Source organism: Panonychus citri, unplaced genomic scaffold (genome assembly GCF_014898815.1).
Source record: "Panonychus citri isolate SS breed McGregor unplaced genomic scaffold, ASM1489881v1 Contig00095, whole genome shotgun sequence".
Classification (NCBI taxonomy): Eukaryota; Metazoa; Arthropoda; class Arachnida; order Trombidiformes; family Tetranychidae; genus Panonychus; species Panonychus citri.
The window spans coordinates 987,882-1,014,976 of record NW_026515500.1 but is presented as its reverse complement, the minus strand read 5'-3'; the positions used below and the strand labels follow the sequence as shown (position 1 = coordinate 1,014,976).

The 27,095-nt window shown below is 32.9% G+C and overlaps 2 protein-coding genes across 2 annotated transcripts in view; one reads left to right on the top strand and one right to left on the bottom strand.

Moving 5' to 3' along the window:
• Positions 1–1,163: 1,163 nt before the first annotated feature.
• On the bottom strand, positions 1,164–3,911 carry LOC128387929 (ATP-dependent RNA helicase vasa-like). Its single transcript, XM_053347229.1, has 3 exons — positions 1,718–3,911; positions 1,561–1,641; positions 1,164–1,465 (listed from the first exon to the last, which is right to left on the bottom strand). The coding sequence occupies exons 1-2, from the start codon at positions 3,752–3,754 to the stop codon at positions 1,588–1,590; spliced, it is 2,091 nt and encodes a 696-aa protein (XP_053203204.1). The 5' UTR covers positions 3,755–3,911; the 3' UTR covers positions 1,164–1,465; positions 1,561–1,587.
• A 177-nt stretch (positions 3,912–4,088) lies between these two features.
• The window catches only part of LOC128387923 (atrial natriuretic peptide receptor 1-like), a 54,599-nt gene continuing 31,592 nt past the window's right edge, over positions 4,089–27,095 (top strand). Inside the window, exon 1 of the mRNA XM_053347216.1 lies at positions 4,089–4,899. Coding sequence (XP_053203191.1) covers positions 4,101–4,899 — 799 coding nt within the window. The 5' untranslated portion in view covers positions 4,089–4,100. The remainder of the gene's footprint in view (positions 4,900–27,095) is intronic.

Below are 27,095 nucleotides of genomic sequence, written 5' to 3'. Positions count from 1 at the left end.
TCACATTCTGGACAATCCAATCAACGGCTTTAACACATTCTTCAGGTGACTTAAGTATTCTTGGAAAAGGGTAACCCAATTTCTGAACAAAAGATGATTCAGTTTTATTCCAAATAGGGTTAGAAAGATCTTGAATTTGACTCATATTCAGGACATGGAAAATATCAAAGAGAAAGTAAAATAGAAAATTCAACTTTAAAAAAATAATCAACAATAGAGAAACAATAAAATTGAAAGAGATGAAAATGAAACAATCAATTTGAAGAGAAAATAATTACACAAGTTTACCAATCAACACGAAATCATTTGATCGAATGACCTTTCGGCTCAACAATCTAATTTAACTGTCGACAATTAATCAACATCAATTTAATTGGGAACATTTTCCCTCGCAACACCAGTGTTATTGGTCCAAATCAATGAACAATTTGGCAAATTGAATTTGCTAACCGTTGACAACACGGTTACTATGGTAACCGAATCAAATCAAATTCTTATGGCGCCATTTTTTTATTTTCTAAGAAAATTTTTATTCTTTTCTAAAATCGAATTTTAATTCAATTGATTTCAATTCTTTCCAATTCTAAGTTCTTCAAGCTAATTAATTAGCAATTATAATTGGTCTTCTTTTTCGTGTGGATACTCGGAAATTCTAAACAAAATGCTTCGTATTTGGTTAATATTCTTTTCTAAACTCAACATGGAAAATGGAGGAAGAGAAATTTTCATTTTCTATTCTCTTAGCAACTTTGGCTTCTCTATACTAACCTTTTAATTGTTTCTCTGTTTTTGTTTTCGCAATTGTGATTCTCATTTTAACTTCTCAATTAACAGAGAACATTAATAGTACACCAGACATGATTAGTAGGTTAAATTTGAGTTCTTTTAATTAACTTTAGATTGTGAAGGTTAAGTGTTCATCAACCATTTCCATCGCTTTCTCTTTTTGACTAATTGTAGCCTCAGATGATTAGGAGTTTATTGATTTTGATGATCATCTTTTTCTTCAAAATTTAAATCCGATGACTATGGTCAATCTTCTTGACCTTTGATCACTTTAATTTAATGGTAGTTAAACTTGTTCAAGTGATTCAAATATTTAGTTTGATTAAGGGATTAAAAGCGTTTTTGGGAAGAAAAGCCAAAGGAGAATATTGAAAATGTTTATAGGTCCTTTTAGATAAATTTATTATTTGTTAAACAAAATCTCGCAGTGGTTTAATTAATTATAAGTAGTTGTCAAAATAATGGTAAAGAAAAAAATGAGCATGTTTTCAAGTTATTTGTAAAATAACTTTGATCATGAAAAATGGTTTTACAAAAAATGGAAAATGGATAAAGAACTTTGTTCTCTGGTCGTCTTTTTTAGGAAAAGTGATGATTAACATAGAAAATTTTGTAAACTGTTTGCTGAGATTGTCCTTGAAAAAAAAAAAGATAAACGAGGCACTTGATAATCGATAGCCTAAAGATTAGAAAAACAAAAATAAGACAAGGGTGTTAAAGGAGTCAAAAAATTGATTTGTGAAGAGAGGAGATGAAATAGCTGCGTATACTTACATTTCTCGTTGGTTAAATTTGAGATGATTAATCCCAATTCTCTTCGTTCACAGTAGTGGAAGATGCGAAATTATCTGATAACTAGAAATGCGAAAAAAGATTTTATAAGAGAAAATGACTAAAAGAAATTCTAAAATGGGTCAAAGGGTTTACTTACTTTTCTCAAATCTACTCCTCCGAAGCCATCATCGTAATCTGGTGAACCGCCACCGGCTTCATCTTTTAACCATTCAGGGACACTTTGACTGGCTTTCTCGATAATTGGTACGATTTTTTCAGCTAAAGGTCGATCGAAGGATGGGTCATAGAAACTTGTAGATCTACCCTTATTACCAACTCGTCCAGTTCGTCCAATACGATGAACGTAATCGTCAATCTCTTTTGGAAGATCATAGTTTATAACATGTAGAACACCTTGAATATCGAGACCACGGGAGGCAACTGAAGTTGCAACTAATAACGGATATTTTCCAGACTTCAAGTCTCTAAGAGCTTCTTCTCTTTGGTGTTGAAAACGGTCACCGTGAATGCTTGTAGCTTTATATCCTTTCTGTGATAAGAAGGATGCTAAGAAATCTGCCGTCTTTTTGGCTTCAACAAAAATCATGGTTCGATCATTATTTTCCTTTGATCCAAGGACTTCAATAATCTTGTTTCGCTTTTCGGTTTTATCAACTTTGAAAAATGTTTGTTCAACGTCAGAGTTTGCAGCACCAAGAATTCCTACAGTAAGGAAAAGATAATCCTTCTTTAAAAACTCTGCAGCAACTCGTTGAACCTCGTCAGGGAATGTAGCACTGAACATAAGAGTTTGTCGCTTGGAAACTGGAGGCATTGTAGGGTGAGAAGCCATTCTTCTTATATCAGGAATGAAACCTTGATCGATCATTCGATCAGCTTCATCTAGAACAAAATACTTTAAACTAGAGAAAGAGAAATAACCTTTATCTAGAAAATCGATAATTCGGCCTGGAGTACCAACAAGAACGTGACAGCCTTCAGATAGTTTAGCTCTTTGATGGGAGCTTGAGGTTCCACCATAAATTATTTGAACTTTAACTATACTATCAGCGCTATATTTATAGGCTTCTCTATAAATTTGAATTGCTAATTCTCGAGTTGGTGTGACAACCACAGCTTTTGGTTCTTGGCAACCACTACCATATCCACTGGTAGTATCAGGATCTGAAAATAAATCTTGTAAAATTGGTAGCATGAAAGCTAAAGTTTTACCCGATCCTGTTTGGGCACAAGCCATTAAATCTCGTTTGGCCATTACGATTCTCATACCATATTTTTGGATAGGCATTGGTTTAGAAATTTTGGTAGCTGCGAGTCCGGCACGAATAGTTGTACTAGTAAATGCTTCTTCAAAAGTCTCATATCTTTCTGGATCGGTGGGCTTATCATCTCCGGTTACGGAACAAGGGATACTGTCATAGCGGTCAAAGTTTTCTCCAGTAGCAATTGATTCATAAAGTGATTTGTCATCTTTATTCAATTCAGGTGGCACATAAATTGGAGGTCTAGCGTCAGGTGTCGATCCATCCTCATTAACGCCTGTAGGACAATCCCGCGATCCACTACTGCCTCCTCCAGAAGGACATTCACGAGACATGTGACCTTCTTCTCCGCACTTGAAACATCCTTTACCTCGAGATCCACCGCCTCCTCCAGATGGACATTCACGAGACATGTGACCTTCTTCACCACACTTGAAACATCCTTTACCTCGGTCACCACCACCGCCTCCTCCAGAAGGACATTCACGAGACATGTGACCTTCTTCACCACACTTGAAACATCCTTTACCTCGGTTACCACCACCAGCTCCTCCAGAAGGACACTCACGAGACATATGTCCTTCCTCCCCACACTTGAAGCAACCTTTGCCTTTTGGCTTGTCTGAGCTTTCTACCTCACTAGCTCCCCAAGAGTCACCACCAGAAGCACCACCAGAAGCACCCCAAGAACTACCGGCATCATTACCACCAGATTTCTTCGATGAACCACCAGAATTTCCCCATGAATCATCACCAGATCCCCAATTATCACCTGAACTAGTTTTTGCTGATGAACCACTAGTAACTCCATTTCCCCATGAACTACCAGCACCAGAAGATGTTAAATCAGATTTTTTGCCAGAATTTCCAGAATCTCCCCAACCACCGGCTGATCCAAAATCATCGGACATTTTTCTCAGCTCAATAAGGAATCAATAACAAAAATAACAGTTAAACTAGAATGAAGCACAAGATAATTAACAAGAAAAGGATAATTTAACAATAAACAAAATCTCAATTAAAGAGTTAATATTAATACTAAACACTTAGTAAACGCAACTAAATTAATAATTTTAAAAAGAATTTCTCTTTTTATTTGATTCGATTTAAATTCGAATAGGCAACTAGCTCCATCTAACGGATAATTAAAAAAGAAAATCTATTTAAGTGACACCTGTTGGTAGAAATTAAATTCAATCCTTTTTCTTTTTCTTTCATCAGTTTTCATTGACTTCCAACCAAAAGTTCCCCAACAAAATGATATCAACTTATCAACGGTTTTCTTTTCTCTTTTTCTTTATTTTTCTATTAAAAATTATAACTCTAATCTCTGTTACAAGTGGTATTGGTTTAGGTTGTGTTAATTCAATTGAAGAATCTGTTCATCATCATCGTTACAAACATCATCCACATTCATGTCCCCGATGTCGTGACCTTTCAACTCGTAATATATCAATTGCTGTTCTAGCTCCAAACAATGATTCACTTCCCTATTCATTGAATAAAATTCTACCCGCCATCATTTATGCTGTTAATTCCCTACAAAAGAAACCCAATCTAGATGGTATAGCCAATCGATCTATCAATATACTTTACCGTGATACCGCTTGTTCATCAACAACCGGACCATTGGCAGCGTTTGATTTTTATAATGAAGGTACTGCTGATGTTTTCCTTGGTCCACTTTGCCCCTATGTACTTGCCCCGGTTGCCCGTTACTCAGCTGTATGGGATATACCCTTGCTTACCAGTGGTGGACAAAATGATAACCTTGACCATCGTTTTCCAGCCTATCGAACCCTTACCCGTATGAATGGTTCCTATTCTCAGATAGGAATCATTTTACTTCATATTTTACAAAAATTTCACTGGCAAGTACTTGGAATGTTATATCATAATTTTAAAGATCGTACCAAGGGTAATTCTGCCTGTTATTTCACCTTAGCGGCAGTTTTTGCCATTCTCGGTACTCGACCTTTCCACCGAGATTTTGATGAAACCGATCCAGATACGGATTACAAAAGACTTTTAAATGAAATATCAAAAAGTGCACGAAGTAAGTAACCAACAATTTCCTCTAATTATTCATCTTTTTCATATAATACATTAAATTCATTCTGTTTATTAAAATAGTAAAACTAACAATCTATCACCGTGATTTCCATATCAAAAGATTCTACTTCTATATCATCTCTCCAGATAATATTTCTATTCTTTTTACCTTTAATTCATTCCCTTCCACCATTAATATATCACATCCAAAATTACTTATTATCATCTGGTTATTATTATTCTCAACTTTTCCATTCTCTCTGTTGATATTATCGTTTTACTATATTTTCTCCTTACTGAATAACCTTGAGAAGATTTAGTTTTTAACTTACCTTTTCGTTGAAAAAAAAAATCGAGTGTTAAAAAAACAAGGTTAATCATATTATTTGTTGGTGACAATATGAAGGTAAAAGTAAGAGGTTAAAGGTAAATAGTTTTGAATCAAATTGTCAAAGTGAACAAGATTATCAAGATAAACATTTTCTTTCATCATTTTCTCCCTTCATTGATGAACATCATCATCATCATCATCATCTTGTTATCACAATTGAAAGTTAATCATTTTATCCAGTTAACAGATTAGAAGTAAATTATTTTTGATTGTTGAAATTGTTTACCACCACCGTAGCATTTACAATTACCAACTAGGGTGTAACAGTTTGACTAATTGTTAATCCAATTTCTTAACATGAATCGAGGAAAAAAACAAGCTAATTAACTCTAATTTTAGACATAATCTTTTACCTAATCGATAACAATTACACTTTAATGTTCAACTTAATCCATTTGAATTGATTACCATTGTAATTGATATTTGATTATTAACTTATTCCTAATGACAATTAAATCCCAATACATTAAGATAATAATATAATCATCAAACAGATAATCAATGAAATAGTTTTTGAAATAAACTTGGATAATTGTTAATTCATCTGAGGTTCAACAACTAATTTGATTGATTATCCATCTATTTTATTAATCGTATTGTATTAATATTAAAAATGCCATTAACCACATTTCCATCAACACTATTAACAACAATTTACCCTGATTGTTATTAATCATTTTGATAACTTTTTCGTAACCTGTTAAATCATTTCATTGACTAACCAATTCCACCGAAAATATCTGATTTTCAAAGAATTGAGAATCAGAATCTAGTTGGGAATAATTTTCCTTCTCATGAAAATATTATTCTTTTTTTCTTGTTTTTATCTAAACTTATCTTTTTTGCTCACTTTTTTCATCATCATCATCATCATCTCTCTCTCTCGTTCTTTGTAAGTAACTATTATATCCAGAAAAGGAATTGTTATCATCCTCAAGAATGATAACTCTTACATATTTTATCTTATATCTTTTTCTTCTTGTTTCAATCTTTCATCTCTCTCACTCTCACCAGTAAAATATTATCTCACTCATATTCTCTCTCACCTTATTTCTGTATCTCTCTGTCTTGAAAACTGTTACTTTCCAAGGAAAATATTATCATCATTAATATATGCATAAGTTGATCTTGTTATAATCTTGTTTCACCATGTATATGATTCATGCTTAACTTGATTTGAATGTTATGCTTGGATTGAATTGAGGTTAGAGATTGAGAAAAGAGCATTTCTCTTACAATTCTGTTACAATTCTAAACAAATTTCACATTTACCTGTGTCTTTTTCCCTAATGAAACCTTGTTTTTTTCATCTCTTCATAGTTGTGACCATTGTGACTTCATTGTGATTGAATAATAAATTCATGATGCAAAGTAAAAGTTCAATGATAAATCAGAATCAATTGTAATACAATTTTTGTCTTTGTCCATGAACCTGACAAATAACATTAGCAAAAATATATTGAATCAACAATTGAATTATTTAATTCCAGTTCCATATAGTCATGTTTCTTTAGATTTTATAACCAAAACTTGAATTTAATAGAAAAAAATTGTCACAAATACAAAGAAGAAAAAACTGTTATTCATGATGGAAAACCCGCCGGGCAAAGACTAGAACAACTTTTACTCTCTCTCTCTCTCTCTCTCTCTCTCTCTCTCTCTCTGAATGATAAAATTCACAGGATTCTCGTGTCAAGATTATCTTGAAAATTTCTATTTTCCTAGGAAATTGACTTTTCTCTCAATACTTGAAACAGGTCAAAATGATAAGGTAAAGTGAAGGTGAGATTTTATATTCTAAGAATTTTCATTTTTTTCTCCACCGCGTCATATTCATATTTTTATCAATCTTTTTTTTCTCTTTATTTTTTTTAAGGCAAAAGATTTTGGTTCATCTTCTCAATTCCAACAAGATCACATTTCCATCAAACAAGATTTCAATTCTTACAATAACATGACCCATCTCAGCTTAAGCTTAACATAAAACATTCAATTCACTTTGCTATCTCTCACCATCACCATCATCATTATCTTTGTCATCATCTTTTTCTTCATGTCGATATTTACTTAGTCAATTTCATCTTCTTGAATCAACAGAATGAAACTTTAGTTCAATGCATTTTTCTCATCTATTGTTTATCCCTTTTCTCTGCATCATCCTAACCATCATCTTACTCATTTCTATTAATCTCTCTCTCACTCTCTCATCAATTCTCATTGACTTCTGTTGCTTCCCTCATCATCTCTCACTAATAATGATAATACTAATCATCATCATCATCCAATGTTGACCATGATCAGCTTAATAATTCCGTTAGCTTATCGTAGACCTAATTTTTTCCATCATTTGCTGATGCTCACGAAATCATCTTTTATTTTTCTCTTGCATCATTTTCTTCCTCATCTTGTGATTAAATGTTGCAAAAAAAAACAGCGACTACAAATTCAATCAGAAATCAGAGTCAAACTGAACAATCCCCATGCATGTCAAGACAATTTAATACACCGAAATGATCGGTTGATTTTATTTTCACCTCATCAGAACATAAATTGAGTAAATATCATAATGAATTAATCAAGAATTAGCTCAATGGTTATTTACTAATTGTCTCCATCAAATGATCATTATAAACGATTGAATTGATCAGAATGAATCTGAATTTATTTAATATTATAAATCCTCTTATTTTATTAATCTATCAATCATGAGAACAGATTATTTCAGTAACCATTGAATCGTAATCATTGAAATTTCATCTTTTTTTGTTCCCTGATGATTGATTCATATTGAATCTATTGAGTCATTTGATATTATTCCGAATTGATTCATGATGATGATAACTTTATCTTTTTTCCCTTCTCCATCATTTGTTCAATTTGATATAATCCTGAATTCAATTGAAATACAAACTGTGAACACAATACGATTTGTTTACACTAATGCTGCTAATATAATATTTTTATCAACAGATATTGATGATTAAATATCATTTATGTAATATTTGATCTGGAAAAAAACAACAACTAGAACAAGAAAACAGAATTGTCAAAAACTGTTGACATTGTCCATCCATGATGATGACCATCAATCATATTGATTATGATATTAATCAAATGAGATGAAAGGTTTTACTTTACAATCAGTTAATAGTTTGACAAGCAAAAAGGAATGTACATTTGAAACTATTGGAACTTTCCAAAGTAAATTCAGATAATGGTAATGTGAAATCATGATAATGAATTTCATGAGTGAATTTTTTTCCCTCTCTCTACTATTCAATATTTGAGCAAAAGTTCATTTCAGATTTTTTTTCTCATGAAAAAACCATCATTATCTGGAATCATCATTTTTATCCCTCATGAAGCATGATGATGATGATGATGATTAAGGATTCTGAAGATGATAATGGTTTTGATTATATTGTTTTAAATCATATTGAAACATCATTAAGGATGAATGAAAATAACCATTATCATGATAAAAGCTCCCTGACATTGAAAATTATATCCTTTGAATACTTTCACTCTGATTAATCAGATTCCATCATGTTGGAAAAATGAACTTTTATGTAAACAGAAATGAGTGATTCAAATAGCAGATAAACTGACCATTCGAAATTTGTCCATAATCTAATGATTACATTGTTCCAATGGTCATCATCGTGATAAAGAATAGCCTCAAACTGGACACCTTGGTGATTATATATAAAGATAATCAATTGGATTGAACAAGAAAATGATTACAATGATTATCCATTAAATGGTGATCTAGATGGAGCCATTTTTTATCACCAAAATGACCAGTCCAAGTGGACAATAAGGTATTCACTCCCTTATCATAATTGTGGTCAATTTGAATTACAATGTTACTATCCAATGGTCAAGGGAGTAATTTTTTATGTCCTTTTGAATTTATAATGATAACTTTTCAACTCCCATTTACTAAGTTAAATTATTTATCATGTTAATAGTTATCGGTCACGAGATTGAACTTTCTAGTCTAATTAATCAACGATAACAATCAACTCCTACCAATGAACATTTTATGTAATCAACAATTTAATGATTCAATTGTAATCATTTTATTTCATTCTGGTGAGTGACTTTTTTTTGCTTTAAACTTGAATTATTTCCGGTTCTTGTTGAGTTGAAATTCATTTGCTAAGAGAAATTGACCATTGGCTATTTTGAGAGAGAGAGAAAAAGAGAACTTTTCGAAACTAAAGTTCTACCTGAATTCTGATATCATGTTACAAAACTTTTCCATCCATTAGGTGAACTCATATGAAGATAATATTATATGAGAATAATAATTGATATAAATAAGAAAATGAATCGGATTACAAAGTGAATTTCATGAGAAATTTGATTTTTCTTGAGCTGAACTTTTGGTTTTCTCTATTTTTATACAAAAGAATTCAATGTTTACATGATGATCACCATGTTGTTCATTCAGTTATCTGATATTAACTCAGAATTTGGGCTTGACTTGGACTCTCTCATTCAACTTTAATTGTTGGTCATTTACCATTGGTAATTATCACGATTAATTTTTTTCCATGTTGTTTAATTGTTGATCAATTTTCCGCAAATGATTTTTAATTTCAAGTTTAATCATCAAGATGATTAACAATCTCCTTCGCTTTTTTAATCATTTCTAATTTTTCCACATGGAAAAATCTTAATGGAAACAGTTTCATTCAACTGAATGAAAGTTTTTTTTCTCACTTATTTCAGAATGATTTTCATCCTCATCACCTTATCATTTCTACATCATGGTGATGATTATCATCATCATATTGATAACATGAAGGGAATCACTCCCTTGGCGTTGATATAAAAATAACTCAGTCAAAAGTTTCACATTGGATCAGATGATTAATCGTTGATGATCGTGAAGATGATTTTAAATTAGAAAGAGGAAAAAGTTAACCAAGAGTTTGAATCTTTTTACCCGCGAAAAGTTAAAAGATAATTAGTTATTATAATAATATATAATTTTCTCATTTAATTACTTTGATTAAATAATTTGTTTGAATAATTAATGTGATACAATAATGATGATCATTTGGTTAATTGTTATTTTATTATATGATTACAATGGTTCCTTGGGTCATTTGTCCATATTGTCAAAATTAGTAGGGAAAACTCATGAATTAGATTAATTTGATTGTTGATTTTGTTTCCATCGAATTGAATTAAGACAATTACATTGATAATAATGGGCTTTAAGGGTCAGTCTATTTCTGGTTGACCAGTGAGAGCAGGATGATGACCAAGCACGTCCAAGGAGAGTAACATTGAGAAAGTAGATTGACCCTTGAGTGAGTTTCGAAGCGTGAAAATTGACACATGATAAATAGGAAGAGGAAGAGGAAAAGTACAGAAAAAGGAAGGAGGCGGAAGAAGAATGAAAAATCAAACGAACACGATGATAAATGAAGAGAAAAAAGAAAAATTCTATTTCGAATTCTATTTTTTCCCCTCCAACTTTCATCATCATCTATCTCTCTCTCTCAAAATTAAATCATTCTCATGAAAAGTTCAAGTTTATCATTGAATGATTAGTAACCTGTCAATACAATGGCTGTGACATTCACTCCTCAATAGTTATATATCGAGATGATATTCATGATGATCATGTTCATATATCCACCCAAATCCTGATAGTTTTAACTTCTCATGACATTTGAATTTTGTAATATCACTCCTATGGTGAAACCTAATTGAAATGAATGTTACCTATTACCATGAATGTTTCCATGAATTTCGCTCTCTCTCTCTCTCTCTCTCTCTCTCTCTCTCTCTCTCTTCCAATAGATAGATGATGAGGAAAATTCTGAAAGCATAAAATTTCAATTCCATGATCAGATCGAGTATATGATTTTATCAATGATCTTCACAAATGCCCATTGGATTGGAAAAGATTCAATTGACTTGGAATGAGAAAAAATTGATAATCTATTAGTATCTTTGGTGAGAATCCATGTAATGTTATTTTTTTGTACTCACTGAACATTTTTAACTTTGTTCAGAGTGTTTATCAATTTAACTCTGAACCCTCTCAGAACCACCATGGGTGTATTATTGTGAAATGAATCATCTTTCAAATTATTTTATCATCAAGCCAAATTATCAGACAATCAATTGAGTACAACAGATTCATTCATTTTCTATCAAAATCATTAGTTGGAGAAAAAAAGTTCTCTCTTTCAACTCATTTATCAATTCATTGAGTTTCTCATGGACTGAATTTCAGATTCTCAGCACGGTAGAACTTTTTTTCCTACTTTGTTTACCTACACTGCTAAATATTTTTCTCTCCTTCAACTTGTTTTTATTGTGGTGTTTCAAGAATTGAAGATGAATTTTGTGAACGAAGAAATAGAGAAAAAAAATTCGAACATTTTTATGAAGGAAGAAAAAAGTTCGAGTCATTATTTTCCCATTGAATAAACAAGAACTTTGGGTGAACTTTTTGCCCGCTTAAGGTGTAAGTTCAATGGAGAAAAAAGTTCAGTGGGTTCAGTTTACAGGAGGGAAAATTATTCCTCCATTAAAACTAACAATCTATTCATACAAACATATAGATTCATGAGATTCATTGAAATTTCATGCAAGTGGAAACTTAACCTCACAGCCTTCATGGTAAACTTAATTAATTTCGTTCTCAGTTTCTTACCTTAATTGTTAATTAATGCACAGATTTAATTGAAGGAACAAATTAGATTCAGTTATCTACATAGTGTTTCTGTCTATCTGCAATTGGTTACAGAAGATTCTGAGATAATATTAATAATTTAGAACTTTTGAAAAAAAGAAGAAGCAAAAATTCAGTATTCTATTGTTTTAAGTTTGAATTGAAAGTTAACTTTTCGTTTTAACTTTTAAATTCGTTAAATTTTATTTCCTTTTATTCACAATTAAAGTAACATATTATTAAATATATCTGATTAAATGATAAGAACTAATTTTATTGTTCCATATCAACATTCAGCATGATTAACACAATGATGCTTCAGATTGTGAGGAAGTTTGAAAAGTTAATTATATAAGAGCTAGAGAGAGAGAGAGAAAGAGAGAGAGAGAGAGAGAAAGTTCTGAAAGAAAATGTGATGAATTTTGAAGCTGAACAAGTTGAAAAATTCTGTATTCCAATTTATTCATACCATGATAATTAATGTATCATGAAAAATCAAGAGCAAAGGCGAATATCTCACGTTGACAGGGAGTTGCATCCTCCAGGTTCAATGTTTTTTATTTGTCAACACTATTGATTGAGTGAGTGTGTGAGAAAGAGAGGGAGTAAAGATGGTAACCATGATAAAGACTTCAAGTATTGAAAAGATGGAGTCAAGAATCAGAGTTATGATGCAACTATGGAAAATATTGTAGAAATTCAAGCAAATGATATACTAGTAGCAAGGAAGAGTCGTAAGATAAAGTGGGAACAATATGACCAATTTCGATTTATAAAGAGAGCCCAAATTCCTATAAAACTTTGTATACATTAATAGCTCATAAAAATGGATAGAAGAAATGATTTGGAATGGGCTATGGTCGACTTATGCTCCACTTATGAACTCCTGGTTCTATGAATGAGCCTCCAATACAAGTACAGGGCATTTGACTAAGTTTCGAGTTTAATAAAAGGCTTTGGAATCAAAAATGTTTTCCTTCTGCAACTAAACATGTCCTACCGCTGTAACCTCGTATGAAGACTCATCATTGAGTCCAAATATGATTGTGACCAACAAATGACCTTTAAAACAACTCGGAAATTACGGAACAATTAAATGATGCTATACATACGTAACCCTTCGAGTTCAGAATTTATCAGTTTTACTGGATAATTTGGTAGAACTTTTGATTATACGATAAATAACTTCAAGATCTAAATAGCTGGAACGAGCATAAGTGGACTATGGGTAAAGTGTTTTAGACTTACGAGGTGATGGTAATGGGAGCATTTATGCCGAAGGAAAAAAGAGTTCGAATAAATAAAAATCAGATAAGGGCAGACTTAGATATCAGAAATTTTCTTTACCTAACCAAACCTGATCTAACACCTAACGATCGTCTTGGTCCATTTACTCCTGAACCACAACCTCATACACAAGAGCTGCAGGAGGATGTCCAACAGTACGTGGTGTTAGGTAGAAAAACTAACCCTCATGAACATTGATCATCCTTTAGGAATTGGTACCTTAAGGCATCATAATTTTAATAATTTTCTTAAAACTTTTTAATTTCTTTTTATTATTTTCATTTATAAAATTTCCGTTAAAATTAAGATTGTAATCAAACTCTAAAGAGACAAAAAGTCTTGATTAGATTAATCATAGAGTTTGATCAAAAGACAAATTTGTGTTAATCTTTAGATTAACCAAGTTAATCAAATTGTTCTCAACGGTTAAACTAATAGTTCAACTCTATTGAGACAATTGTATCTTTTGCTTCTTAAAGCTATTGTCTAGCAATTAGCTTTTTTAATCTTATCTTTAATTTTCAGTTAATAATAATTTTGTATAAAAACCTAAAGGTAATATGAAATAGTGAGTGTTAATTTGGTGAGTACAAGTCAGATGAATCTGTCACAAACTTAACAATTACATGCTCAACGTTCAATTGAAATTGAATTAACTCAAGTTTCCTAAGGTTTTTCTCTTATAAGAATTTTCTATTATTTGTGTTCTCCCCCCACTTATGTTAACCCTTTACCTAATGGTATTCAGTTCCCTTATTTTAATAAAATTTCATTAAGCATTAAGAACTTTGTGAATTCCCTGGTGATTTCGGTGATACTTGGAAGACTTTACGGGATCCAGTATACGAAACTGTCAACACTAGGAAAATTGTGAAGGGCCTAGTGAAATCCTCTGATAGACAATCAGCTTTAGCTATTACTTTTTCAGTTAAAACCATTAAACCCCCGAACTTTACCCTTCACTTGGCGACCCAGGCAGGATCCCAAGTCCATCCCAAGTCCATCCCAAGTTCATCCAAAGTCCATCCCAATTCCGATTCCATCTCAATTTTATCCCTCTGTGAATCAGTGCTCAGTGAAATTCCCCCTACACTAAAGTGATATCTATTCAATGGTATTAACCAGACAAGGTGCACTTTCAACACAGCGAGAACCAATAATCCCAATTCCATCTCCAGAAAGCAACACGAGATCAACCTCTCCAGCCCCGTTAATTCAACTACAAGATTCGCCACGTCAATTACGAATCCTAACAATGGCTCAAAAAATTGAACAACTCAACAACGAGGAACTAAAAAATCTTCTACAATTTTATAACTATGGTCAAATTCCGTCTGAAAGCTTCATCAAGCGACTGGTCATCGAAGTGGTTAAAACCAATTATCTCCTAATGGGAATAAGTCTAGAGACAGAAGACATTGAGGAATTGCCTGTGAGTGAAGTTAAGTCTAATATACCTCCAACATGGTTAACAACTTTCAGAAGCCTTGGTTTAGTTGAGAGTGAGCTCCAACTAATAATCACAAAGATTGGTAGAGACAAAGAAACAATCGACTCAGTAACAGAAGCCGAATTCAAAGAAATTAATCTACCTTTAGGCACAATCAAAAAGTTAATCAATCACAGAAGAGAGGAAGAAGTTTCCGAACATGAAGACGACAACGAACCACAATCCCGATTCAATGCAACTCCCCGTCCAATCTCACCGACATTCAGTTTTGATGGTAATCAATCCGTTCGATCATCAAGAACCCAATATTCAAATGACCTAAAGACTATAGTCGACACGCTCACCTCTAACATTGTAAAGAGTAATCGTCGAGACCCTAAAGTTATAGAGTTTATAAAAAACGAAGATATGCTCGATTGGATCGACAAAACAGTTCACAAACTCGACCTCGAAGATGTAGATGATTCTACACGATTCCGATGCCTTCGAAAAGGAATGGCACATGAGATTCTTCATCTCTCCCGTAGCCTTGATCCCGATAACTATAGTTACAGAGAGTATATTGAAGCTCTTAAGACAAAACTAAAACTACCAGCTATCATTGCCGATCAAGCATACAAATTAAAAAATCTAATGTATGATTTTACTGTACCTCCACAAACGTTTATGAACAAAGCAAAGGAGTTAATGACTAAAGTCAAAGGAAAACTGGAAGATCGTGGATTCTTGTTCGATATTCTAAATCATATTCCCGAATATGTAGCTGAAGAAATATATCGTCAAGGTGCAAATGATGATGAAATAAAGATAACAAATATCTTATGCAGGCATTATTATGCTAAGGAAAAGCAACAAAAAGCCAAAAGTGAGAAGGTTCGAGAAAAGGACAAACCTTATTCACGTAATCAAGGTAACGCTTCATCATCTAAAGATCAACCTCTAAAGAGAAAATATCCACCCAATAATCCAGCTCATCATGGAAAAATTTGCAACTTCTGCAAAAAGCCCAATCATATTGAAGATGATTGCAGAGCCAAAAAGTATCATTTACGAAAACAAGCTCAAGCTAATCAAGACAACGCTCAAGCGAAACAAGTTGTACAAGTTGTTTCCGAAAAAGATAAAGTTCCAGCTCCCGAATTCATCAGAAATGATTCAACTTACTTTTATACGATAACTAACAATAACGTTCCAACCTTAACAAATATGGAAGGTTCGTCTTTAGACAGTATGGCATTAGTTAAACTCAATTTGGAAACTCCATATCGTGAACCAATAAGCACTTACAGTGTCTTGCTTGATTCTGGTGCTACCTCTTCATGTATTGACTATGCTACAGCAGTAAAACTTGGTGTTACTATCGTTTCTTTTGAAAGTACCTTAAAAGGAATCAGTGCATCACTCCAATCCGTTGGTTTCTCATATGCTGCTCTAGGACATCCCGATATTTATGATTGCCGAGTAATCAAGTTTCACGTGGTGAAAGACTTTGATCCAATTTTCCTTCTTGGAAACACGTTCATCCATCTCTATTACATGTCAATAGATTCTGATGGTGAAAAAATTAACTGTAGTGTAAGAGACACACCTAATGGTAAAACACTTCCAGCCGAATTTAATTTCCGATTCTGTACAAAACCAGAAACACAACGAATTCTAAATGGTGCTCGTCAATACAAAATGGACAAATCTGAAATTGCAGATGAACTACCCCTATTGGAACACACAATGGAACAAGACAAGAAAAAAGAATTCAAAATAATGAATCATGGTCAGAATATCTTCCTTGCAAGAACCAACGAACCATTGATTGACAACTTCGAAAATCTTGTTCAAGATGAAGTTTCGTTTGTCGAAAGACTAAATCAAAGAATCAATCCAGAATTGTCGCCTCAACAAAAGAAAGAACTAATTGAAATTTGCAGTGCCTTTAAGCAAGTTTTCAGTAAAGATCGAAGAGATCTCGGTTTTGTTTCTAAAGAAATCTGTCCAGTTGAGATAGATATTGGTAATAATCTCATCCCGTACCAAAAACCGTACCCTTGCAACAATGAGAAAAGGTTTATGTTTAAAAAAGCTATCGATGAACTAATTGCAGCCGATATTATCGAGCCATCGAATGCTCCTGGTGGATCACCAGCAATATTGGTACCACGTTCTGATGGAACACCTCGACTTGTAATCGATTTTCGACTCCTGAATCGCATAACGAATGTTGCTTCGCAACCGATGCCTCGAATTGACGATTGCTTTGAAACAGTCAGAGGAGGAAAGTTCTTTAACCTGTTCGACTTATGTCAGGGTTATCACCAAATAGAACTACCTAAAGGCGAAAGAGAAAAGACAGTGTTTGTCACCCCCGATGCAAAATATCACTACAAAAGACTCCCCATGGGACTATCTGGAGCCCCATTCATATTTCAAGGTTTCATCAACAAGGTACTTGAAGGTTTACAGTTCACCCAATGCCTTGGATACTTTGATGACGTTCCTGTGATAGGACGAACATGGCAAGAGCTCATGGAAATGACTAAAGTCGTACTCGAACGATTCAAAAAATACAACTTAAAAGTACGATTAGAAAAATGTAAGTTTGGTTACTCCGAAATCAAATTACTTGGTCACATTGTCAATGGAACTGGAATCAAACCAGACCCGAAAAAAGTTGACGCTCTAAAGAAACTGCCATATCCAAAGACAATTAAACAATTGCAAAGTATACTAGGTTGCTATAACTACTTTTCCCGATATATTCCAAATTTTTCTCAGCTAACTGCCCCGTTATACAGATTAATCTCTAAAGAGAGAAGATTCGCAATGTTACCAGCAGATAAAAAAGCCCTAGATACACTCAAAGATTCACTCATCTCAACAACCCTATTGGTACACTTTGATCCGAACATGAGAAGAAAAATTTCAGTCGATGCTTCCGACATCGCCGTAGGAGGAATCCTACTACAAGAAGATAAAGATTCTCCTGAATACTCTAAAGATACACCAATTGAAAGCATTAAACATTGGCTTCCATTATCATTCTTTTCTCAAAAGCTCCAAAAGCATCAAGTGAATTACTCCGTTTCTCAGAAAGAGTTATTGGCTATAACCGTAGGAGTAGAAAAATTTCGACACTATCTCGAATATGAAGAATTCCTAATCGAGACCGATCATCATGCTCTATGCTCGATCAACAAAGTCGAATTTAAAAATGCACGACTAAGAAGATGGCAATTAATGCTTGGAATGCTCAAGTTCAAAGTTATCTATAGAGAAGGTAAAGCTCATGCACCCGATTGCCTCTCACGGTATCAAACCGAATGGGAAGAAAAAGATATCATCGATCCAGAAGAAGAATTCATGGACAAAATTTACATGAGTTATGAACCATTGAAAGAGCAACAAAGCCTCGAAATTGGACTAAATGTGATTAATTTTGTCCTCGATAATCCATCTTTAGATATTGCTGAACCCCCAAATTTTATTTATCTTCAAAAAGAATCTAACCTTTGGAAGGAAAAGATCATTGAATTTCAATCTAAAGATAGTGAATGTCAAGAAATTGCTAAAGCAATAAAAGAAAAAGACAAAAAGATTTGCCAACGATATGTCATGAAGAATGAAATGATTTATCGAAAAGGAAAGTTCGAAAATTTGCCGCCTCGAATAATCATCAATGGTGATATCCTAAAGGAAATATTTCAAGAAGAACATTCATCACCAACTGGAGGTCATTTTGGACCAGAAAAAACGTATCTGATTATCTCACCAAGATATTATATGAAATATCTGTACGATGAAATTAAAAGTCTATGTGACAATTGTGCTACATGTGCTAAAGCAAAACCCGCTCCATTCATATTCGCTAAAGCAAGTACCAAACCGATCCCTAAAAGGAATTTCGAACGACTCGAATTGGACGTTCAAGGTCCCATCATCATTAACAATGTAAAGAAATAAAGCTCCGAGCAAAAGTATTGGGAAAAGTTTCTAAATTACATTTTTAATTGTTCTAAATTAACAATATTAGTGTAGAAATTGAATCTATGAGGAATCGAAAGCTCACTATTTGATTATGTGTTAATAGAGTTTTAGTGAAGTTGAATTTATTTTTCCGTGAGTTACAGGCCATTTACTTCGGTAAATTCGAAAATTAAAAGGCCGATTAGAAACGACTCAAATTTTCGGGCTATGAATGTGATCTGAGTTACAAAAATATGATAATGAAAATCTATATACCTGAAAATATAGTCTGTCATGTTTTTATCGAAATTGAACCATAGGTTAAAGTTTAATACGCAAAAGTTTCAGAAATTTTCTCAAAACTATTGTGAAAATTTGAAAAAACTTGAAAAAATTCCCATTCATTAACATGCAAAAAATTTGAGTCTTTTTTTAACAGCACTTCGAGACGCATTCAATCACGAATTTAAGACCTGAGACTTTTAGTTGATTATTGAAAAGGAATTAATTATGTAGGCTAATTAATACTGATTCGATTGATGTGTTTTAAAGAAATTTAGCCTTGTTCATTCTTGAACGACTTTTGTTCAACTGATTCCCAATACTTGTGCTCGGAGCTTTACATTCTTGTTATGGTTGACACACTTTCCCGTTATGTTCATGCCAAAATCTACCGTAACCAAAAAGCCTCTACGGTTATCGATTTCCTCGATAGATTTTTCAACATCTATGGACATCCAAAAGTGATCCAAACTGATCAAGGTACGAACTTCATGAGTGAAGAGTTAGCTCAATACTTTACCCTATTAGGAATTAAACATGAGAATTCAAACTCATATCATCCTCAGTCTCAGGGAATAGTTGAGAGAGCTAATAAGACAATTGCTGAAAGGTTAAGAACATTAACTATTGAAATAGGAATTAAAAACTTAGACAAAAGTTTAGAAAAATCTCTTTTTGCAATCAATACAGCCACACACAAAATCACTAGATTTCCGCCTCATTTTCTTGTCTATGGACAAATGCCTAGAAGAAAGTTAGATAATCATTTAGATATTTATCATGAGATACCATTTACTCAAGCTCAAGCGCTTAAGATAGCTCACGCTCGCTTAAAAGCACAACAATATTATTATATCAATAGATCAAAATCGCTTTTCAAAGCTCCACCTTATCAAATAGGCGATTTCATTTGGTTAGCAGAAAGATCTGTCAATGACGAAGTAGGAAGAAAGTTTACTCCAAAATTCTATGGACCATTCATGGTTTATGCTATGAAGAAAGGTTCTCTTCTTTTACTTGATCCTGTTAGCCCAGAATTTGAACTTTTCAGTACTAATGTAATGAATACGAAAGCCTTTAAAGGACAGTTAACTGAACAAATGAAAAGTTTACAAGAAAAATTTTTCAATACAAATTCAATTGAATGGCTAGAGCCAGAAAACCCAGAAATAGATTTAAGTCTAATTAATCACCAAGATCAAGAAACTAATCAAATGAATGAAACCTTATCTAAAGATAATCAACAATCTATTGACCAAAATGATAATTTAAATCTTGAAAACGATGAAACAAATAACTTTGAAGTTGAAAACTTAACTCACTCTAATGATAGTTACGACCAAGATCAAGTTCAAGATCAATTGGTAAACCCAATTCAAGATGAAAATCAACCACCAGAACAAACAATTAAAAAACCAAAACAAAGATTAAGTGCTGACAAATTGATCATCTCAAACAAAGATCAAATTTTATCTAAAGATAATTATCCTTTAACAAGATCTAAATTGAAACAAATTAATCAAGCAAATGAACGACAAAGTTACATCATTTATTGCCTTGGTATTAACCCAAAGAAAAATTTCCCACAACAAGACAATCAAAAGTCTATTGACATTAAGTGTTTTCTAAAGAAAGAGTCAACATCAAATTTTAATCTTTGTGGTCAACAATCAAAATCAAATCTTCATCCTTTTAATCTGTTCATCAAAAAGCTTTTAATTAAAGTGATTAGTGCTCAAGTTTCCGCTACAATTTTCACAGCGCTAATGGAGAAAATATCTAAAGATATAAAAACAAACGCTCAAGATGGTCAAGATCACACTTCGACTTCCGTTGTTATTGAAAGCGTTTCCCCTAATGGTAATCAAATCACCTCATCACAACTTCCATCTTTAGATACAGTACCTTTCCCAGTTCATCCAGAAGATTGCCCCAGTTATATTCAACGAATTTCTAAAAGTGACACTGACAGTGATTTACCCTCATCAGAAAATCAAAACGATTCAGTTACCCCTTGTGATCTCACTTCAAATTCATCACAAAATTCATCTTCATCAGTGAACCCAAGTTCTAGTTCTGAATCAGAAGTTTTCTTAAGTGAATCGTCCACCTCGTCTAAAGACAATCTATTGATAAAATTCAGTGAACTTGAAAGTGATTCTGAAAATAAAAGTGTTTACTTCACTTCTGTTTCTAAACCTCAGAAACAAATCTTCAATTTTGATCTCTACGATAAACCAAATCCTCTAAAGAGACACCGAGTTCAACCTTATTGTGAACCAAAAAGATCAAAATTTTCATCAACTTCTTCAGATTCGAGCATTTTAAAGCCAATTAAAATTCATCATCTCCCAAGTTTTGACTGTCCATCAACATCTACTGGTATCATAACCCCGCGTTATAAAGCTACTTTAGTAAAAGACATTGAACAATCAATTGATACCTTTAGGCAAATCAAGTTAAACATTGAAAAGTCTAGAGACATGTCTTCAGAAAGTGATAAAATTCAGTCAAAACCCGAGGATGCTCATCATCATGAAAACGTAACCCAAGAGGTCAAGAAGAATTACCTTGGACCTGATGATTACGTTTGGGAACGTAATGCTTATCCCGCTCCGAATCCTGTTCAGCCTTTACCTGACTATGTTTCTAAAGAAAAGTTTTTCGAAGTGAAAGTTTCAGTTCAATCTTTGGCTCAAGAACTTAAAAATAAACAAGTCAAGTATATCAATCTAATGAGAGAAAAAATTTACCATAATCTCATTGCTGATCCAATTGTTCATCAACTTGATATGGACAAGTTACCTAAAGGATTACCTTTAAGCAAAGTCATTTTAGATGATATTTATGTGATCCTAAAGGAAATCAAATGTTGTTTTTGCGAACACATTGTCATCGACCCAATGAAATGTACTTCCTGTAATCAATTGTACTGTTTCAAGTGTTATCAATGGTTAGCCAAATTGATAACTGAACTAAAGTTTACCCCAGCAACATCATCTCACCAATTCATCTGCCTCATTGGATCATGCATCATCAAACATGCCCCTCATGCAGATTATCCCTCGATTGGTAAGATTGAAAAATCTGAAGCTATGACTAAATATTACTCTGCTGAATTTATTTGTCGTCGTCAACTCTGTGGAAAGAAGCTAAAGCCAAATGAATTTTCGAGACATGAAGACAATTGTCGTCGTGGTCTTTTTGACGATGATTACGAGTTCGAATTGAATAAAGATTTTCGATATGGTGAAACTCGTCAACAAATCAGTCAAGAACCAAGAAAAATTACTTCAACTCTCCCGTCTCACCTAAAGGCAGCAATAGCTGAAATTCCAAACATCCCAAAATCTTACGACTCTCAAGCAGCTAGATGGCAAGACATCTTTAAAGAATTTGCTTTCCTAACTTACCTAAAGGAAAACAACCCTGAAGATCCCAAGTTAACTCCTCAAGCCATTAGAAATTTCGCCTCGAATCTCGGTAATAACTATTGGTCAAGTTACAAGAGAGTTAGTGATCCGTCTGCCCCGATTGCTGAACACGAACAGTTCCTTCAAGAAATTGGATTTCCACCTGTCATAGGTAAATTACCTGAACCGAATCAATTTATTCGCCCTGCTACCATCACCTGGAATACAATTCCTGGTTACCTCTTAAGAGAATCAGCTGAATGGTTAGCTATCGCCAAAGGTAAACCTCATCGACACCCAAGGAATCAAGATATTTCTAAAGAAAACAAATTCATGGAACAACCTTTTGTTCGTATTGACCCAATTTCGCTTTTATCAGCTGAAGAACAAAAAGTTTTAATAAGCGAAATAAATAAACTTTTCCCATCGTTAAGATCATTAGATCGATTTCAACCAAAAATGGAAAAGTCAAAACCCTCATCATCATCATCATCATCCGTCTATCAACATCAAAAAGAAACCCGGAAAGCTGAAGGTTTAGAAATCTTTCACTCAAAATCAGTGATCAAGCTTCCAATGATGAAAGATGAACTTATCATGGAAAAGATTCTAGAGAATACAACTAAACATGACAACCCTGAATTAGTGTTCTCAATGCATATGGCCTATTGTCGAGTAATTGAACCTCGCTATAACGAATCTGGTTTCATTGGAAACAAAGCAGTTTGCAGACCAGTTTGGGTGATTATAGTCAATGGTCGTCAAGAAATCATCTACGAGACTTTCGTCAGATATTCAAAAATTGATTTCATGGACACACCTCATCATGGTCTTACTCGATTGGACATTCGCCATAGCAAGAGTCTTATCTCCGTCAGAGATCAAGTGATCCAGTATCTTGCTGCGTGCAAACAGTTAGTTGGATCTGGACTGATCAACATGCTTAGAGCCCTTGGCCTAAGTTTCCCTGAAATTGACGTTCTCAAGCCTAAGATGCGAGAGATAACCCAATATTTTTCACCCTATAGGGAAAGTGCTTGTTCCTTATCACTTGTAGCCTTTCTCGTATTCAAAGGATATACCATCCAGAATGAAATTCATTCCCCTGGAGTTGAAGCCATCGTCAGTATGCAGCTCTACATGGCCTTTTGGCAGGAGATAGAGTCTAAGTGCCACTTCATAGAAGATGGAATCCATTTCGCTAATGCTATCGTCACCTGTAATAACACTAAAGTGTCTCGTCTCTTATTCATTTATGATAAAAGAGTCAAAGAAAATCAAGCAGAGTGGCCTGAAAATTGGCATTACTATGGACTAAGGCCAGTGAAAAGAGAAACCCCAAGTTTCAACGAACGATGTGCCTACCCGGACGAGGATGGAAAAGAAACTCCGATTCCAAGTGACTTTGAAATTCAAATTGTTGAAAATTTCATTGAGGAACCGATTCATAAGCCCCTCGCCATCACTTACCCTTAAGGAAAATCCACCAAAGCCTTACAATGATTCATGAGAGAAATCTTCATCATAAACCCGAGGAAGTGTTAGGTAGAAAAACTAACCCTCATGAACATTGATCATCCTTTAGGAATTGGTACCTTAAGGCATCATAATTTTAATAATTTTCTTAAAACTTTTTAATTTCTTTTTATTATTTTCATTTATAAAATTTCCGTTAAAATTAAGATTGTAATCAAACTCTAAAGAGACAAAAAGTCTTGATTAGATTAATCATAGAGTTTGATCAAAAGACAAATTTGTGTTAATCTTTAGATTAACCAAGTTAATCAAATTGTTCTCAACGGTTAAACTAATAGTTCAACTCTATTGAGACAATTGTATCTTTTGCTTCTTAAAGCTATTGTCTAGCAATTAGCTTTTTTAATCTTATCTTTAATTTTCAGTTAATAATAATTTTGTATAAAAACCTAAAGGTAATATGAAATAGTGTGAGTGTTAATTTGGTGTGAGTACAAGTCAGATGAATCTGTCACAAACTTAACAATTACATGCTCAACGTTCAATTGAAATTGAATTAACTCAAGTTTCCTAAGGTTTTTCTCTTATAAGAATTTTCTATTATTTGTGTTCTCCCCCCACTTATGTTAACCCTTTACCTAATGGTATTCAGTTCCCTTATTTTAATAAAATTTCATTAAGCATTAAGAACTTTGTGAATTCCCTGGTGATTTCGGTGATACTTGGAAGACTTTACGGGATCCAGTATACGAAACTGTCAACACTAGGAAAATTGTGAAGGGCCTAGTGAAATCCTCTGATAGACAATCAGCTTTAGCTATTACTTTTTCAGTTAAAACCATTAAACCCCCGAACTTTACCCTTCAGTGGAAGAAATTGGGCAGAGATATGACACCAATGAATTCTTTTGATCAAGACTAATTTCAATTACATGAATTTTTAACTTTATAAGTTTGACAACTTGTAATTTTTCATTCATTTCAAATATCTACAACTATCATTTCACTTCTTACACTTTTATAATTCAACTGAAACTTTGACCTGTACCTGGATGACTCTTCTTGGACGAGGCCAAATTAAACATGACCTTCTAGAGGGTGACACTAGAGTGCACTCAGTCATATGACAGCCGTAAAAGCTTGGAAAATTGCCTCTATTTCTCTTCCTACCTTAATTATTTTACCTTTGTACCAATTCATTTAATTACAATCAGTAGCCACTAGCAACAAGAGGTGAATATTATACGCAACTTTCTACCCTCAGGGTGAGTTCTATCATCATCTTTCCAACAAATGATGCACCATAGATGATGATTAAGTTGAAGATGTCATCAAGATGCAATTTAAGTTCATCATCAGGTTGACCCATTCAATATTATATTCATTTAACACAACGAGAATGAAAAAAAGTCTTGCTTATTATATGTTATCATTATCATTGAGTATTTTTTCAATGGGAGCAAAAAATTAGATGACTTTATGTCCACTATTAATATCATCTTCTTGACCACTAAATGGACTTTATTATTAAGATGAATCTATTGTTACCTTTGTAATCTGTACTCTTTTTTACTTGCATCAAATCAACAGGACATTATTGTATTTTGTTAGCATTTGATAACATAACAATTGATTAGTCGCAATCAATCATTGAAATGATAAATTCAGTTGGCCTATTCATCCTCTTCATGAATTTCTTGTAATATTTTCATGGGAATCGGATAGTTACTCAATCTTAACGTTGCTATTTTTTTCCTTCAGTCTATGTTCATGAATTATTCCTAATGACTCACACACCTACGATAATGTTCAATTATCATGAGACATTTCTCTTAGAATCATTAATCGGTTTTCTTATTAGTTGCAATCTCAGTATAACCTTGAAATTTTGCTGAATAAAATTATTCCTCTGATTTATATTTTCATGACTATCGATACAAATTGAAAATCTCTCATTGTACATGAAAGTTTCCAATGAACTGGACACACCCAACTTGAAACAGAATTGATAAATTGATTAGACTCACGTGTTTCTTATAAGTCTATCAATCATGAAAATATATCGTCTTCAGATTAATGAATTTCAACCATGATACTAATCAGCTGATAATAAGTTACCCTGATCAGTAGGTTTAGTTAATCAAATAGCAATGAAATCTTTTATTGAATCCAAAGGAAATCATGATAAACTATTGTTTCATGGAAACTGATAGTTTCTATTTCATGAGAAGTTCCTGATTCTTGATAATCATTCCTGAAAAACTGACCATCATCATGATGAATGTTTTGTTATACAAAATGAAATATGAACTTTTAACTTGATGTTAATCTTGTGAAAGATTAAACATTAAATCCATTAATCTTTTCCAATGGTTATCATGACTTCACCCTGAACAACATAATTTCATGAACTTTTTCAAGTTCATCATGATTATTATTCACATGTTAACTTAATTAATAGTCAATTATTAGCAACAATTAACTTTCTTAATCATATTGCCGATCAAGTCTCAATATAAAAAAAGTTGTCAAACTTTTCCTCTACCAAACAATTAATAGTTGATAAGTTAATTAACTTTAATTTGTGTGATGATCAACTGACAATCTTGATTTTTTTCACCAAAATTTATAATTAAAAACCACTGATTAATTATTGAACAATAATTTTCCCCCATTCTTAATCATTACCATATTAATTTGATGGTTAAATTAAATTAGATGAAAACTTTTCCTTAATTGTTGAAAAAATTCAATAGTTTTAATTATTAATACGAACCCATTTTCTTGATTAACTATTACTACATTGTGTGATTAAAGATTCAATTGTTGTTAACTATCAGTTTAATTATTAGTTTACTTGGTGTAATAATAACAAATGATTTGGTTAATTAGTTTTCTTGTAATTAGTGTTATGATTTTTAATTGTTACCATTACTTTCAAATTGTTGATAAAAGTTTTACATTAAACAAGTAAGAGTGTTGATAATTATCACTAAACATGAATGAGGAAAAGTTAAATTGTTGACTAATTAAATTTATATTCGGTTAACTGTTTATTATCATGAAATGTATCTCGATGAGATTTTTAGCTTCAAGGTGAATCTATTATAATATAAAGTTCATGGTGGAAAAGTTTTCTCATCATAAACTTTGGTTATCACGTTTATCTGTAATTCTGATTGAATTATAATCGGATTGGTTATTGATTTTGTCCATCATGGTGATGATGAAATGAACAACATGGA

Bases quoted from the DNA above. Each gene is read 5' to 3' on its own strand.
- LOC128387929 (XM_053347229.1), bottom strand. From the start codon at position 3,754: ATGTCCGATGATTTTGGATCAGCCGGTGGTTGGGGAGATTCTGGAAAT. The intron at 1,642-1,717 runs GTAAGTAAACCC...TCGCATTTCTAG, and splicing joins GAGGAGTAGATTTGAGAAAA to TTATCAGATAATTTCGCATC.